At 36.3% G+C, this 17,657-nt stretch overlaps 1 protein-coding gene across 2 annotated transcripts in view; it reads left to right on the top strand.

Moving 5' to 3' along the window:
• LOC111142796 (epidermal growth factor receptor pathway substrate 15) overlaps positions 1–17,657 on the top strand; it is a 147,200-nt gene that overhangs the window by 109,405 nt on the left and 20,138 nt on the right. For both annotated transcript variants that reach the window (XM_022496106.1, XM_022496105.1), the window contains exons 16-21: positions 1,281–1,484; positions 3,273–3,389; positions 3,602–3,692; positions 6,546–6,581; positions 7,445–7,581; positions 12,954–13,023. In XM_022496106.1, the coding sequence (XP_022351814.1) occupies positions 1,281–1,484; positions 3,273–3,389; positions 3,602–3,692; positions 6,546–6,581; positions 7,445–7,581; positions 12,954–13,023 (655 nt within the window). The remainder of the gene's footprint in view (positions 1–1,280; positions 1,485–3,272; positions 3,390–3,601; positions 3,693–6,545; positions 6,582–7,444; positions 7,582–12,953; positions 13,024–17,657) is intronic.

The following is a 17,657-nucleotide window of genomic DNA, read 5'->3' as shown; positions in this document are numbered from 1 at the left end:
TTTTAAAAATGGAGTAAATTAGTAGAAAAGAAACAGGGAAACTTAATTGGTACAATAGTGAGAAATGCAGTGTGCTAGGCACTTTTATACACATTGTCCATTATTTATACAAACCTTTACATTTTACAGAGTTCTTTCAGATATATCTTTGCCTCATTTAATCATCTGTGGAGAAAGGTCTTACTTTATGGATTAAGAAATAAAGGCTTGAAGAGGTGACTTTAACTAAGATCACTTGACTAGAAAGTGACAGAGATTGACTGACATCTGTTTTCCCAGTTGAATATAGTGTTCTTTTCCCAGGTTATGGCCCTGAAAAGATCTGTGGCAAATTAAAGATTCTAAAATGAGCAAGTTAAAAACCTTATGCAGAAAATAAGATGAGGGGAACTGAGCCTTGATTTATAAAATGTCCAGAAAACACAGCATGCTAATAAATAAAGGGAATTCCAATATAATGAAAAAAATATATTTTACGAAAAATGAAACTATTCAGTAAAATTCCATTCATTACTCTTTTTCACTAGGAAACATATTTTGATTTTGCCCTCTCTTCAGTTTCTTTGAGATATTTATTAATTTTTCTTTATTACAGATGTTAGTATCAATAAGCATTATTTTTTCCCTGCCTCTGGACCCAATATTTTTCTTTTAATATATATTACAGTTTATTATATTCTGCCTCTCTCTCCCTCTGTTGTTCCAGGAATATAAAGTCACTTGGCTACTGGGATCCAAAATACTTTGTCCTTTATTTAACATGTTTAGAATAGCTTAGATTTTAGAGACCACTCCTAGGGTTCTAGCCCATTAATAAATAATGCTGGAGCATAGGACAGTAGCTCCTTTTACCTTAGTCTTCACTCCTCTCCTTCCCAATAGAAGTATGGATGGCTCTAAAACCTTATGTTCTCTCCCCGAACTTCCTTTTTTTTTTCCCCAGAGCTTCATCACACAATCTTCTCTTGTTCTCTTTGCGATCTTTTCCCCAATACCCTGACCCTTTTTCCAGTTATCCCTAAAAGATACCAAGATGTAAATATTTGAATCACAATTCTTGGAGCTTTAAAAAGATGTGCAAAAGCAAATCCATGTATACTATAATGTCAAGAAAATTTACTGGGATGGATTACTGAAATCTCTCTAAATCGTGCTGCATTCCCAGAGGATTCTCCTTAATGGAAGCAAACTTATCTTTGAGTCTAAGGATGTAGCTATTTTTATGTTTTGTGTTCTTCTAGTAATAAATTCTGTTTTGTATTTCTACTTTGTGTTGACAGATGCAAATGAAGCTGATGGAAATGAAAGAGCTGGAAAACCATAATAATCAATTAAATTGGTGCAGTAGCCCACACAGCATTCTTATAAATGGTGCTACAGATTATTGCAGCCTTAGCACCAGCAGCAGTGAAACAGCTAACCTTAATGAGCATACTGACAGCCAAGGCATGTTGGAGTCAGAGCCCATACACCAGGAGTCTCCAGTGAGTCTAATTGTTCTATAACCTTCATAATCAAGTTCAGAAGAAAAAAATAATTCAGCTCAGGGATTTTGTTAACATCATACTTAATATAAATATGGAACCTTGCCTCATCTGAGGACAGTAGATTTTTTTCCCCAGAGGGAGAGAGTAGGTACTCTGATCCAATAGTTCTGACACTTTTAACTAGTGTAAAAATGTGATTTTAATCAATCCATTTGTTATAAAGCATGTTTTCAAAACAGTAGGTCTATAGATAGTAACTTTTTAAAACTTTTTTTTTTAAGTATTCTCATCCAATGCTGAAAGTAATTCTTTATTTCATAATGTTGAGGACATTTATTTACTAGTTACTTAGAGAGCACACAGCAGTGTTGCTGTTATATGTGAGAGCTGCAGAGACAAAAGACTGTAACCCTGCCTTTAAGCAGCATACAGTCTAGCAGTGTAACACTGTGAAGGGCTGTGATAGTCAGGGAGGACAGTTTGGAGGGGCTCAAGATTATATAGAGAAAGCTTTATAGGTGAGCTTCAGAATAAGAAGTATTAAGCACAGAAGAAGGTGGTATATTCCTGGCAGAGAAAACAGCATTTGCATAGGTATGAGATGGGAGAATCATGCTGCACAGGGTCATAAGAAGTTCTCAAAGGATATCTTGTGATGGTGGGGGGAGTATTATTAGGAAATGACGCCCTCTCATAGTGGCTCCCTGCATTACCTCTTACGTAAAATATAGATGTCTGCACCCCATTACAAACTTGCTGAGCTAGAGTTTCTGGGATGGTGCCACGTACCTGTATTTTTACAAAAAATTCCGTGGGTGATTATGAGGTGCCCCCTGGATAAAAATGACTACTTTTAGGTCAGAAAGGGACAGAGAGTAAGAAATTTGGATTCATTTTGAAGCATTGGGAGATTTATCTTACTGTGGTGAGTAGCCATTGAAGAATTTTAAGCAAGTTGTGACATAATTGCATTTCCCTTTTAGAAAAATATAAAAAATGGATTTGAGAGTAGGACTGGATGCATGGAGATATGTTAAGAGACTATTGGAATGATCTGTGTGAGATTGTTTTAGCCTAAACTGAAGCAGTAATAGGAGGGATGATGAGAAGAATACAAGTGTGAGAGATACTAAAGACATAAAATTAACAGACTTGATTTGTATTTAGGTGTTGCAGTCTTGGATACATTATACACTGTTCTTTTAAATACCAAAAGTTTAAATACCTTCAAGGACATAGTGTGGTATGAAATGAAGATTTCCCCTGCCACTTCTTAAGCCCTATTACCTACTGGTCTAAATCCAGAAAGTGAGGGGAAGCCATTGAAGGACGTTTAACCAGAAGAGCCCCAATCAGATTCATATTTTAGATCTATTCCTTTAGCTACTACAAGAAGGATCAGTTTGAAGGGCACATATTGGAGGCAAGAAGGCAGTTAGAAGGTTACTCTGGAGCAGAAGGATGGTACTATAAATGGATGATAGTGACAATGAGGAAAGAAAGGAATGGATTTGAGAAGGAAGTAGGAGGTGAACTCAGCAAGACTTGGAGGCTAGCTGGGAAATGACACGAGGGAAGTGGTTAAGTGGTTTAAGTTTTCTGGCCTGTGTGACTTTGATGCTTAAATGATACCGTTTTCCTAAGAAGATTTTAAGAGAAGAACTCATTTAATGAATACATTCTCCTTGTCTTCTGTATTTTTAGCAATTTTTTGTTATCCTCTGTCAGTTTCCTCTGCCAAGTAGAAAATACATCTTTAGTCCATGTAACATTAATATTTCGTAGGCAAGAAGTAGTCCTGAAATACTGCCTTCTGGTGTGACTGATGATAATGAAGTGGCAACTACAGCTGTTCATGAGAAAGTTTGTCCTGAATTTAATAGTGACAGACATTCAAAAGAGGTAAAAATAATTTTATATGTAAATGTTCTTGTTACAGGTTTTCCTAGATGGGTTATACACTGTTTTAGGCTAAGGAAAGAAAAATGTATTAAGTGAACTTTATGACTACAGAAATATTTGTTATTTTTTCAAAGCATGTTATTTTATTTTAAAACGTTACATCTTAAAACTGGTTTCTGAAATAATACTTTTTAATTTAAAATTATTTTTAGGGAGATCCATTTAATGTAGAATCAAGTTCACTGACAGATCCTGTTGCAGATACAAACTTGGATTTTTTCCAGTCTGATCCTTTTGTTGGCAGTAAGTACTCTTATTTTTATATTATGGACTTACAAAAAAAAAAAAAAAGTCTTTTTCATGTAACTATATAGGAATTAGGGCTCAGTTTTAAGATCCTACTTGTTACAGCAAAAGTAGAGGGGTGTAGAGATATGATATGCTTATATTTGCTGGTATTTGTCCTCATCAGGCAACAAACTCCTGGGACGGAGCCCCTGGTTAAGAGCATGTTTCTTCTTCAGAATAAGGACCAAAAGAAAGGTATTATGGACCAGGAGAGGAGACTAGGTACTCTTAAGTCAACCAGCAATTTTTTACCGGAGTGCCAACACCATGCTTTTAAAACAGTGGAACCTATAGCGGTTAGAACCTAGATCCCTGCCCTTAAGGTGCCTATAGTCTTTTTGAAGAAATAGGAGTTTAGTAAATTGAAATACCTGATGTCAGTGTAAACTATGTTAAATACCTCTGGTGTCAAAACTCTTTTTGCATTTTGTTTATTCCAAATCAGTTTGTGAAACTGATTGTCAGTTTATGACAGTTTTATTTTTTTTTCTCTAAGTTTTTATTTACATTCCAGTCAGTTAACATACAGTATAATATTTGTTTCAGGAGTAGAATTTAGTGATTCATCACTTACATACAACACCTGGTGCTTGTCACAAGAAGTGCCCTCCTTAATGTCCATCACCCATTTAACACTCCCCCCACCCCACCTCCCCTCTGATAACTACCAGTTTCTTCTCTGTAGTTGAGTCTGTTTCTTGGTTTGTTGCCTCTTTCTCTTTTTCCCCCAGGACGATTTGTTTCTTAAATTCCACATTTGAGTGAAATCATATGGTATTTGTCTTTCTCTGACTTACTTCGCTTAGCATAATACTCGCTAGTTCCATCCATGTTGTTGGAAATAAGATTTCATGTATATATGTATTTCATCTCTGTATATATACATACATATACTGCCTCTTCTGTATCCATTCATCAGTTGATGAATATTTGGTCTGTTTCCATAACTTGGCTATTGTAGATAATGCTGCTGTAAGCATTGAGGTGCATGTATCCCTTCACATTAGTATTTTTGTATTCTTTGGGTAAATACCTAGTAGTGCAGTTGCTTGATCATAGGGTAGTTCTATTTTTAACTCTCTGAGGAACCTCCATACTGTTTTCCAGAGTGGCTGTACCAGTTTGCTTTCCCACCAGCAGTGCAAGAGGGTTCCCCTTTTCTGCTTCCTTGTCAACACCTGTTGTTTCTTGTGTTGTTAATTTTAGCCATTCTGACAGGTGTGAAGCATTATCTCATTGTAGTTTTGATGTGCACTTCCATGATGATGAGTGATATTGAACATCTTTCTACATGTCTTCTGGCCATCTCTATATCTTCTTTGGAAAAATGTCTATTCATGTCTTGCCCACTTTTTTTTTTTTTTTAAGATTTTATTTATTTGAGAGAGATAGTGATTGAGAGTATTGAGGGGGAGGTGCAGAAGGAGAAGCCAACTCCCTGCTGAGGATGAAGCCCGATGTGAGGCTTGATCCCAGGACCCTTGAGATCATGACATAAGCCAAAGTCAGATGCTTAACTGATTAAGCCACTCAGGAATCCCTGCCCACTTTTTAATTGGATTATTTGTTTTTTTGGGTGTTGAGTTTTATAAGTTCTTTATATATTTTGGATACTAACCCCTTACTGGGTATGTCCTTTGCAAATACCTTTTGTAGAGCATCTTTCTATGTCCTTATTGGGCATTTGTGTAACTTCTTTGGAGAAATGTTCATTCAAAGAACTTGAGCATTTTTTATTGTTCATCTTTTTGTTGACTTATAAAAGTTCTTCATATATTCTGAATACAAGTCCCTAATCAAGTATGTGATTTGCAGATATTTTCTTGTATTTTGCGTTGTCTTAATTTTGATGAAGTCCAATTTATCTAATTTTCTTTCATCACTTGAGCTTTTCATATCATTTCTAAGATCCAAAGTCATGAAGATTTACTCTTGGGTTTTCGTCTAAGAGTTTTATAGTTTTAGCTATTACATTTAGATCTTTGATCTATTTTTGGTTAATTTTGGACTATGGTATGAGATAGGGGTCTAGCTTTATTCTTTTGTATGTGGATATCCAGTTGTCCCAGCACCATTTGTTGAAAAGATTATGTTTGACCTATAGAACTGTCTTGGCACTCTTGTCAAAAATCAAATGACCATAAATGTAAGGGTTTATTTCTGAACTCTATAGTTCTAGAATTATTTTTTGCTTCAATAAGGCTCAGTGTCTTTGTTTCTGGAATAGTGATGGTAATACCCATTCAGAATTCTATGAAGAGCAGAGAATTCTGTTAGTAAAATTATTGCTGTTGTGCCTGTCTTTTCCCTTCTATTTGTAACCTCAGCTGGTGATCAAGGGGTAAGTATAGTTGGCTCCAGTTGAAATTTGCTTCTTCTGGGATGCCTGGGCTCAGCCAGTTAAGCATCTGCCTTCGGCTCAGGTCATGATCCCAGAGTCCTGGGATTGAGCCCCACATCAGGCTCCCTGCTCGGTGGAGAGTCTGCTTCTTCCTCTGCCCCTCTCCCTGCTCATGCACACACTCTCTCTCTCACATAAATAAATTAAATCTTTAAAAAAAAAAATAGGAGTTATTAGAAAAAATTTGCTTCGTTTATGAGGTATGTTGATGTTCTGCCTTTACTCTTTATTATTTTAAATGTTTCCTAAAAATGCATGGCATTTAGTGTTGAATCTACTTTGAGGTAGAGCTAACCAAACAGACTTTGCTTTTAGAAACTTTGCTTCTGTTTAAAGTTACCTTTAAGTAGTGAGGTCCCAACAGTAAATATTGTTATTATGATTTCTGCTTATTTATTTTGTCACAGGTGATCCTTTCAAGGATGATCCTTTTGGAAAAATTGGTATGTATATCATTGAGGTCCAGCTTAGCTGTAATTTCATTCTGCTTAATTATAAACTTGTGTTATATTTAGAAATGAAGGATCAAAGTAAGGTAGTTATAGGAAGTAGACTTCCTTTTTATTCTGTTTTTAAACTGATAAAAGGCCCCACTAAAGGTTGTATGTGCTTGGCATTTTCAGAGAGAAATTGGTAGATTCTTGTCAATTTGCTTAATTAACCATTAGCTTTATTTTTTAAATTACATTAGTGTTTATATTTTGATACTTTTAATAATACTTAGACTGATTTCTCCTTGTTAGCCAAGGAGTAGATGAGTATAGTGATCTATACTACTTCAGTGTTTAGAACATTTTGTTTTCCCAAGATTATAGCATATGAATGGGGGGAAAGGAAACATCTTAAAGAATTACTAAATCTCAAGCTTGATAAGATACTCTTTCCCTGGTCTTGTGTACCTTTGTTATGCTTCTCAAACCTGTTCCAAATAAGTTTATTAGGGGAGAGACTATTTTTTCACAAAATCACAAAGGAATTTGTGATTTCTCCTCCCCTAAAATTAGAATCACTAGTTTAAAGGAATTATTTCAACCTAGCATACAAGTAATCTTTGTGTAATAAGTATTAGAATTATTGATTTGCTTTGGGTGAATGATGAGCAAGTAGGACAAAGAATATTAATTAAAGCTGTTTTAGGTACAACTCTCTGTTTTTTTATGGTCAATAATCATAATGCCAAGTACCTAATTTAGATTCTGCAGAAGTTCAAAATGTCCTTTAATTAAGGCAGTTATTATACCTTTAGGTGATAGGAAATTTAGTGTAGTAGTTTTCAGTCTTTCATATATGTGCTGTATTTTCTTAGATCCATTTGGAGGTGATCCTTTTAAAGGTTCAGATCCATTTGCATCTGACTGTTTCTTCAAGCAGTCTTCTGCTGACCCTTTTGCCACTTCAAGTACTGACCCTTTCTGTGCAGCCAGCAATAGCAGTAATACTTCGGTAAGTAGGAGGGTTAAAAACTGTTACATGGATAACAGTCGTCCTAGGTGAGTTTCTTGAAATATACAGTAATGAAAGGATCCTCTTTTAGATTACTTTTGATGGGCTATGTGAAAATGTCAGTCTCATCTAGTCCATCCAGTTTTTGGTTCATTTCACAGCTTTATCCACCCTGTAATTAGCTGGAATAACTTAATTTCATCTAAAAATCAAGTCCATCCTTAGTAAGGATCAAGTATTATCCCATTGGCATATATAAAATAAATGGTTCGAAATCCATTAACCAGTCTTTAAAGCTTTTCAGAAATGTGTGCTATGCATTATTGAAATAATGAAAATCAACCTAAAAATAGCATTGATGTTTTTAGAAAGATAAAATCACTTATAGACACATTTTATATATATTTAATAACACATACATGTTAATCTTGTAGAGAAATACAAATTCCTACTAAATGTCAGACCCTCTTTTGTGATCTTCACAACCTTGCAAAGTAGGTATTGGTAGCCCTGTTTTAATAATAAGAACATTGGGACTCGGAAATAACCAAGGTCATACAGCTAAGTGCTTTATCGTCTGGAGGCTTTAAAAGAAAATATATTATGGATATTTAAACATACCCAAAATAGAGTAATATAATGAGATATTATAAGAAACCTCCATGTAAGGACGTCTGGGTGGCTCAGTTGGTTAAGCAAATGCCTTCAGCTCAGGTCATGATCCCAGGGTCTTGGTATTGAGTCCCACATGGGACTCCTTGCTCAGCGGGGAGCCTGCTTCTCCCTCTGCCTGTTCTGCCTTCTCTGCCTGCCACTGCCCCAGCTTGGGCTCTCTCTCTTTCTCTCTAAAAAATAAATATTAAAAAAAAAAAAAAAAAGGGAGGAAACCTCCATGTATCCATTACCCAATTTCAATAATTATGAATGGTTTTAGAATTTGTTTTATTTTTTATTTAGAGGCTTATTTTTTTAATTAACACATAATGTATTATTTGCCCCAGGGGTACAGGTCTGGTGAATCATCAGTCTTACACAACTGACAGTGCTCACCATAGCACATACCCTCCCCAGTGTCCATAACCCAGCCACCCTATCCCTCCTCTCCCCAGCCCCCAGCAACCTTCAGTTTGTTTCCTGAGATTAAGAGTCTCTTATGGTTTGTCTCTTATGGTTTGTCTTCCTCCCCAGCCCCATCTTGTTTCATTTTTATCCCTCCCTAACCCCCTGCCCTGCCTTTCGAATTCCTCATATCAGAGAGATCATAGATAATTGTCTTTTAGAGGATTATTTTGTTAAGCAGGATGTTTCATCCAGACAAGAAAAATTGATGGGCATTTGAAGCAAAAAATTTGTCTTTTAATTCTCTTAGATTAAGAATACTCCCTTAAAAGATGGGGCGCCCAGGTGGCTCAGTGGGTTAAAGCCTCTGCCTTCGGCTCAGGTGATGATCCTGGGGTTCTGGGATCGAGTCCCACATCGGGCTCTCTGCTCATCGAGGAGCCTGCTTCCTCCTCTCTCTCTCTGCCTGCCTCTCCACCTACTCGTGATATTTCTGTCAAATAAATAAATAAAATCTTAAAAAAAAAAAAAAAGAACACTCCCTTAAAAGAGTAATTGGTTCTTTTAAAGTTAAATTCTGATATTCTTTAATTGCTTTCCTACTGTACTCTGTAAAGAGCTATTTGGCCAACAGCTGGTATTTTCCATTGATGTAAAAGTGAGCAAGTGCCTCCGTAACTGAATATTTGTGGTTTCCACAGGCTACTGGATACTCTGTTTTCCTACACTTAGTTTGCAGTGTGGACCCATTTGCCAAATTCATCTAAAATTGTCTGCAACCTGAATTTTTTTCCTGTTACCTTACTGTAGTCTCTCATTCTCCACTTTGATCTTTAAAGAGCAAGAAAACCAAAGCAGCTCTTCCTAATTTAAAAGTAAAGCAAGTTTCTGCTGTTCCTCTTGCCTGATGAAAATTCTCCACCATTTGTCCTATTTACTTCTTCTCTTATCTCCCCAGTTTGTGAAAGCTGTATTGCCCTTGCTTATTGCTCTGGATTTCTCCATTAAAAACAAAACAAAAAACCAAATTGGCAATATAACAATAGCTTTGCTTATCTCCTCTCTTCTGTGTACCAGGCATGGTGCTAAGCTCTGTTCATGTGTTACCCATCTCATCTTCACACTATTTCTGTGAAACTCTTGTTACCATTCTCATTTTAAAGATAAAGTAAGGGGCGCCTGGGTGGCTCAGTGGGTTAGGCCTCTGCCTTCGGCTCAGGTCAAGATCTCGGGGTCCTGGGATCGAGCCCCGCATCGGGCTCTCTGCTCAGCGGTGAGCCTGCTTCCTCCTCTCTCTGCCTGCCTCTCTGCCTACTTGTGATCTCTGTCAAATAAATAAATAAAATCTTTAAAAAAAAAAAAAAGATAAAGTAAATGAGACTTAGAGGTTAAATGATAGTAAGTTAGTAAGTGGTAGAATTGAATTCAAACCTTCGTTTATCTGACCAAAATCTAAGTCCTGTAGTCCAAGATTTAAACTTAATTCTTCCCAGCTACAGAGCCCATATGTATTGTGATCTTCCTTCTTTTCAGACAGGCCTCTGATTATGTTTCTAGATCTGAATCTCTCCCCTAAAGTCTTTCCTATTCCCTCAAGGCTAGTCTCTGCTTTCAGAGGGATATAATTTAAAAAACCAAAGTGAAACAAAACCAACTATTTCTTACTTTCCTAGCTAGTGTATGATAGCATTGTGTGGGTACTAAGTCATACAGTCAGAGTGGGGAGTAGATGGCTGATATGGAAGAGAGAGAATTTCAGTAATAAATTTGGTGACCTTGTAGGAAGATTTTGGAACCTTAATTCTATAAAATACTATCTGAATTATAGTTAGAAAATTACTTTTGTGTATTAAATTGCCTAATTATCAAACTGAAGATGACATAGAGTCTAATGGCCTCATTCTTTCAAAGGCTATGCAGTCCATCCTGTTCCCCCCTGCTGTCTCAATGATCTTTTAGGTGGTGGCACAGTGTATTATGAGGAAGGAATAGAAATTAAACCTGACACTTATATAGGCCTGCTTTTTGTCTTTCTCTCTGTGATGATGATTAAAATCTATAAGCTTTTGTTAAAAATCAGGCCTGTTAGGGGCGCCTGGGTAGCTCAGTGGGTTAAAGCCTCTGCCTTTGGCTCAGGTCATGATCCCAGGGTCCTGGGATCGAGCCCCACATCGGGTTCCCTGCTCAGCAGGGGTCTGCTTCTTCCTCTCTCTCTCTCTGTCTGCCTCTCTGCCTACTTGTGATCTCTGTCTGTAAGATAAATAAATAAAATCTTAAAAAAAAAAATCAGGCCTGTTAGGTTGTTTTTCCCCTGAAAGTCAAGAGAAGAAGCAATAATAATTGGTGACTTAGGTCAGGGGTTATCTCTCACACTGGTTTTTTGACTATTATATTAGGAACCATGCAAAGTTACCTGGCTATACAGACCACCTTAATGTTTTTCTTTGATTGCTCTTTATTCATTCAGCAGATATGATCAGAATATAAATGATTATGCTAGTTTTATAATATTGGCATCAGTTAAAATAAATGTCATCTTCAGTTCTAAAAACATCATTAGTATTACTTTCTGATAGTAGTCTTTTTTTTTTTTAAAGATTTTATTTATTTATTTATTTCAGACAGAGATCTAGAAAGAGAGCACAAGCTAGGGGTCTGGGTGAGGAGCAGAGGGAGAAGCAGACTCCCCACTGAGCAGGGAACCCAATGTGGGACTTGATCCCAGAACCCTGGGATCATGACCTGAACTGAAGGCAGATATTTAACCGACTGAGCCACCCAGGCATCCCTGGGTTCTCTTTTTTAAAGAAAATGTACTACAAGTCCTGTCTGTTTTATTTGGAATATCAGTTGAGCACTGTGATACCATCTGATGTTCAATTCTAATAACCAATTTCTTAATGATTAGAAATAGAGCCTATAATACAGATGACATTGATAGCCATGAGTCAGAGGAGATACATGTTCCCAAACCCTTTTTATGTCCCTTTCATGTAACTGTCTGCTAAGGCTTTCATTGGCCTCTTAAGAGGGCCTGATACCAGAAAGAGAAAATTCACTTTTCTTCCTAGGTATATAATTTGTTTGACTATGATTAAAAACCAAAATAAGTTAAGAAAACAGTTCTGTAGTGGAACTCTTTGGCTTCTGGTAATGTCCTCACTCTAGCCACTCACCCATGCCACTTGGTCCAGATTCTTACGTGGTTTATTATTGAAAGTAGCAGCATCTTCTTAGCAGAGCTCCCTGCCTCCCTCTCTCCCTCCTTTCTTCCCTCTTTTCCTCCCCTCCACTTCTCCCCATGCCCCCACCCCCATCTTCCTCCGGAGTACCTGTGTATGTTCCTCTGATGTGCAGAATGCTTTAACTAGAAAGTCAATCTAGCATTTTCTGATATTAAGTACTAGGGTATTTAAGAGTTAGAATAGTATGCATCCTAAATATAGCATGTCATCCTGGAATAGGAGAAGGACCTTAATTGAAAAACTGGTGAATTCCAAATAATGCCTATAGTTTATAGTTTTGTAATTCCTTAGTTTTAATAGATGTACCATGATTATATGAGGTACTAACATTAGAGGAACCTGGGTGAAGGATATATGAGAACTCTATATATTATCTTTACAACTGTTCTAGAAATCTAAAATTACTTCAATACAAAAAGTTAAAACAGTGTGTATCTGTACTAGTAGCAAAATAATGAAGAAAAGAGATGAATGCCACCAAAGTCAGGGTAGTAATCACCTCTACAGAGGAGGGATGGGATTTTTTTTGGAGAGGGGCACATGAAGACTTACCAGGTGTTGGCAGTTTCTTGAAAGGTGATAACAGAGGAGTTCATTTGATAGTTACTTGTTAAACCATATGTGTTTCATATACCATATTGAATGGCTATTATATTACCCAATAAAAGATTAGAAAATGGTACGTGTCATTTAGTTTAATAAGATTGCAAATCATTAGGGGAAACATTAATTCCTAATGCCTTGTATTTCTTTCCTTTTTTTTAAAAAAAGATTTTATTTATTTATTTGACAGAGAGATCACAAGTAGGCAGAGCAGCAGGCGGTGGGGTGTGGGGGGGAAGCAGGCTCCCTGCTGAGTAGAGAGCCCAATGCGGGGCTCTATCCCAAGACCCTGAGATCATGACCTGAGCTGAAGGCAGAGGCCCAACCCACTGAGCCACCCAGGTGCCCCAATGCCTTGTATTTCTTAATTAAGATTTTGTAAAGAATATTTTCTTTGGTGTGGCCATGAGGTTTCAGCTATGAAATATCACCTCTCTTAGTCATGATTTTGTGCAATTTGTTTAGGTAGAAACATTGAAACACAACGATCCTTTTGCTCCTGGTGGAACAGTTGTTGTTGCAGCAAGTGATTCAGGTAAGGAAATAATTGATCAGTTTATTTGAATAGTAAATGTTACCCTTTTCTTTAAGCTTCTTTTTCTGGTTTCCAAATATAATTGTCCTACTTACTTACCTAAGGCTGTAAAATTATTGCGTAGTTACAGCAAGTTGTAATCTACCAGTAATGATGGCAGTTGTTGGCATATCACTCTCTACTTTTCTTATCATTTATTTATCTCGTTTATTATTCATGTTAAAGATCTTACGAGAGGGGAGTGGGAGACAGGTTTCCAGTTATGGAATGAATAAATCATGGGAATGAAAGGTACAGTATGGGAAATCCAGTCAGTGGTCTTATAAATTTGTGTTGTATGGGGACAGATGGTAGCTCATGGGAAGCTTACGTATAAACTTGTCATATCACTATGTTGTACACCTGAAATGAATGTAACATTGTGTCTCAGCTTTACTTCATTTAAAAAAAAATCTTACTGGAATACGTACTCTAGCCAGTAAAGCCAATAAAATTTTTTTTTTCCTTGTTAAAAGGCCGTGTTTGGCATTTTGACAGTCAGCAATGATCTAGCAATGATTCTTACAGATCTTGGCCTAAACTTAGAGATTGCTTCCAGTAGGTAATAATGATAGCTTTACAAGTAGTGGGTGAAATCTTTTAATAACACAGAAAATGGAAATGTTACTCTAGCATCCAGTCTTCAGGCTATATTTATGGCAGTTAATTTTCCATTTATCCTTTTAAGTAATATTTCAGTTTTAAAGATCAGAATACTGAGGACCGGAACTTTAAGTAACTTGATCAAGATTATACAGTTTACAAGATTTGAACCAGTTGAAGCTGAAATTCAAACCAAAGTCTGACAGAGTCTAAAAGCTTCTGCAACTTTCTCACTATTCATTTAAAAATAAAACAGACCAACTATTGTGTGGGAGAGCAGGGAATCAGAGGGAAGCAGACTCAAACATGTGAATACCTCAGGTATCATACTGATAACAGGATTCCTTATTTTTCCAGATGTAAATAGGGTGAGTTATTCAGTACACAAATTTGCTGATATGATAAGTTGAGGATTATGAGCATAGAGAAAGATTTGTAGAAATGGCCTCACAATTTAAATTTCTGGTATTGTACCAATTAAAACAAGATGAGATTTAGCAGTGTGAGTTGTTTTCAGGTTGAAATTTAACTTCCAATATGAGTAACAAAAGGAATTGAGTATAAAAAGCAGGTATGTAGAAAACCAGATTTAACGTAGTGCTGGGTATTGATTTAAACCAAAACTTACAATTAACAGCAAATAAGATTTCTAAAAGGCTTATTGTAGTAACAGTGGTTAAATTAATATAGTTTTAAAATACATGTGCTTTTTTAAAACTCTCATTACTGAGCTGATGAATTAATATATAGCTAGGGATATTGTATGATTAGGAAGGATAAGCCAAGAAAATAAAATGAAAAGTTAAAATATTTATACAGGTGACCCTTTTACAATATGGGGGTTAGGGATGCTGTCCCTCCCCCAACATGCTGTTGCTTATCTGCATATAACCGTTGATTCCCCAAAACCTTTACTAATATCCTGATGTTGACTGGTAGCCTTACCAGTAACGTAAACAGTCAATTAACACATATTTTGTATGTTATATGTATTCTTAAAATAAAGTAAGCTAGAGAAAACAGTATTGAGAAAATCATAAGGAAAATACATTGACAGTACGGTGCTGCATTCATTGAGAAAAATCTGCATATAAATGACTCCACACACTCCATACCCACGTTGTTCTTCGAGGGTCAACTGTAATTAACTCTTGACTGGAATGCTAAGTGCCATCGAAGTTCATTAAAGCTGCACAAATTTAAAGGAAAGGGAGATGACCTCCATTTAGGATAAGTCATGAATGGTTTCAAAGCAGAAGGTAGCTTTTGTTGTGCAACCATCACAAATCCAGTTTATCTACTTTTTCTTTTTTTGCTTATGCGTTTAGTGTCATTCCAAGAAAGTGTAGCTAAGTCCAATGTCATGAGAGTTTTCCCTGTGTTTTCTTCTTCTAAAAGTTTTATAGCTTTAGGTCTTGCATTTAGTTCTTTGATGCATTTTGAGTTAATTTTTATATTTGTTGTAAGGTAAAGTAAGAGTCCAACTTCATTCTTTTAAGAGTGTATTTTCAGTTTTCCCACACCATTTGTTGAAAGGACTTGACCTTTCCCCATTGAATTGTCTTGGCATCCTTGTAGAAAATCATTTGACTATATATACCAGGGTTTATTTCTGGACTCTCTCTTCTATTCCACTGTTGTAAATGTCTGTCTTTGTGCCAGTACCATACTGTTTGATTACTGTAACTTTGTAATAAGTTTTGAAATCAGTAAGTTTGATACCTGTAACTTTGTTACTCTTTTTCAAGATTGTTTTGGCTATTCGCATTCCCTTGATACTCCATTTGAATTTTAGTGTGAATTTTCTGTTTCTGCAAAAAAATGTCATTGGGATTTTGATAGGGATTGCTTTGAATCTGTAGATTGCTTTGGTTAGTATTAACGTCTTAACATTTTCCAATCCATGAAGTGCGTTGTCTTTCCATTTAATTGTATCTTCTTTCATTTCTTTCAGAATGTTTTATAGTTGTCAGCTTACATGCCTTCCTTGGTTAAGTTAATTCTTGAGTATTTTATTCTTTTTCATGCTATTTTCAGTGAAATTGTTACCTTAATTTCCTTTTCAGATTGTTCATTGTTATCTATAGACATGCTACTGATTTTTGTGCATTGATTTTGTATCCTGCTACTTTGCTCTTTATTCTAAACAGGGTTTTTTGTGGTATTTTATGATTTTCTACATGTGAGATCATGTTGTATGCAACAGAGATAATTTTACTTCTTTCAGTTTGGATGCCTTTTTTTTTTCCTTGCCTAGTTGCACTGGGTAGAACTTCTGTGATGAATTGGAGTAGTGAAAGTGGGTGTCATTGTCTTGTTACTGATTTTAGAGAAAAAATTTCAGTCTCTCACCATTGAACAGGATGTTCACTGTTGGATTTTCATCTATGGCCTTGATCATGTTGAAGTAGTTTCTTCTTTTTCTAGTTTGCTGAGTGTTTTTATCATGAAAGATTGTTTTTGTCAGACACTTTTTCTGCTTCAATTAAGAGGATCATGTGGGTTTTTTCCTTTATTCTATTAATGGAATGTATTGTATTGATTGATTTTCATATGTTGAACCATCCTTACATACAAATGAGAATCTGTATCTTCCTAGTCTGCCATTTAGCTAATGTCTTGATTTGAATGAGAATCTTAGAACCAAAAACTCTCTTAAAAAAGATTTATTTACTTGAAGGAGAGAAATGTACATGCACAAGTCGGGGGAGGGCCAGAGGGAGAAAATGTTCAGGCAGACTCCCTGCTGAGTGGAGCCCAATGTGGGACTCAATCTCATGACCCTGAGATCATGATCTGAGCCGAAACCAAGAGTCAGTCACTCAACCAACTGAGACACCCAGGCACTCCACCAAAACTCTTTTTTAGTTGGATGGCCTACATATTAGTTGTGTCTGAGGCTGAGTTATACAGACCTTCCACAGATTCAGAAATACCAGAGATCTGAACATTCTTTTTCATTTTTTTTTAAAGCCACACACATAAGGTCATCCAAACTTCATTTTTGCATTTTCCTCATTTAATCTTTACAGTGGTTATAGAGACAGGTACTATTCGTTCTCATTTTAAGGATGAGGAAAATGAGACTTAGGTCAAGCACTTTGCCCAAGGCTATAGTAATTGTTGCCATGCTCAGTGTCCAATCCATGTCTTATTTCAGAGCTCATTCTGTTAGTCACTCTGTTAATGGTGCCTTTGCCTTATCTTCTCATCCAATCCTGATAATGTAAAAATGGTAGTAAGGTGATGCCACAGATCTTTTTCTGTCAGACTTAACATTGCTACCTTTGTTAGAATCTTACACATGCTATGGGCCAGAGTTTTCATATTATTTTTCACAAAACTAGCTTCCAGAGAGGTCTTCAGAGAGTTGGCAAATTATTGTTTCATGTTTTTAAGTGTCTTTGAACTTTTAAAAACTGCAACAATTTAATTAAATGTATGCATTCATAAATGTTCCAAACCATGTTAACATATGATAGTGCACTGGTGCTTTAAAGTACTATCAGGTTAAGTGGTTTTTGTGCAGACCTCTGGATAAAAATTATTTTAAACTACTCAGATTGCAAGCCTCTTGTTTAGAAATGCATGTAACTGGGGGTGCCTGGGTGGCTCAGTGGGTTAGAAATGCATATAACTACCTCTTTGGGTGAATTGTTTTTCAAATAGAGCAATTAAAACCAGCTGCAGAAGTAAGCTCAACTCCTGACTTTAAACATTTATGTTAATCAAAATTGCTTTGTTTTCACTGTCATTGTGGTAACTAAATGATCTAAATTTGAACATAGAATGATTTTAGAGTTGGGGTGCCTAGGTGGCTCAGTCAGGTAGCTGGCTATTGGTTTCAGCTCAGGGCATGCCCTCAGGGTCTTGGGATCAAGACCTTGTTGGGTTTCACGTTCAGTAGGGAGTCTGCTTGAGGATTCTCTCTCTCCCTCTGCCCTTCTCCCAAGTGCTCTCTCTCTCAAATAAATAGATAAATCTTAAAATGA

This window comes from Enhydra lutris, unplaced genomic scaffold (genome assembly GCF_002288905.1).
Source record: "Enhydra lutris kenyoni isolate GAN:26980312 unplaced genomic scaffold, ASM228890v2 scaffoldscaffold9, whole genome shotgun sequence".
NCBI lineage: Eukaryota > Metazoa > Chordata > Mammalia > Carnivora > Mustelidae > Enhydra > Enhydra lutris.
This window is presented reverse-complemented; position numbering and strand designations above follow the sequence as displayed.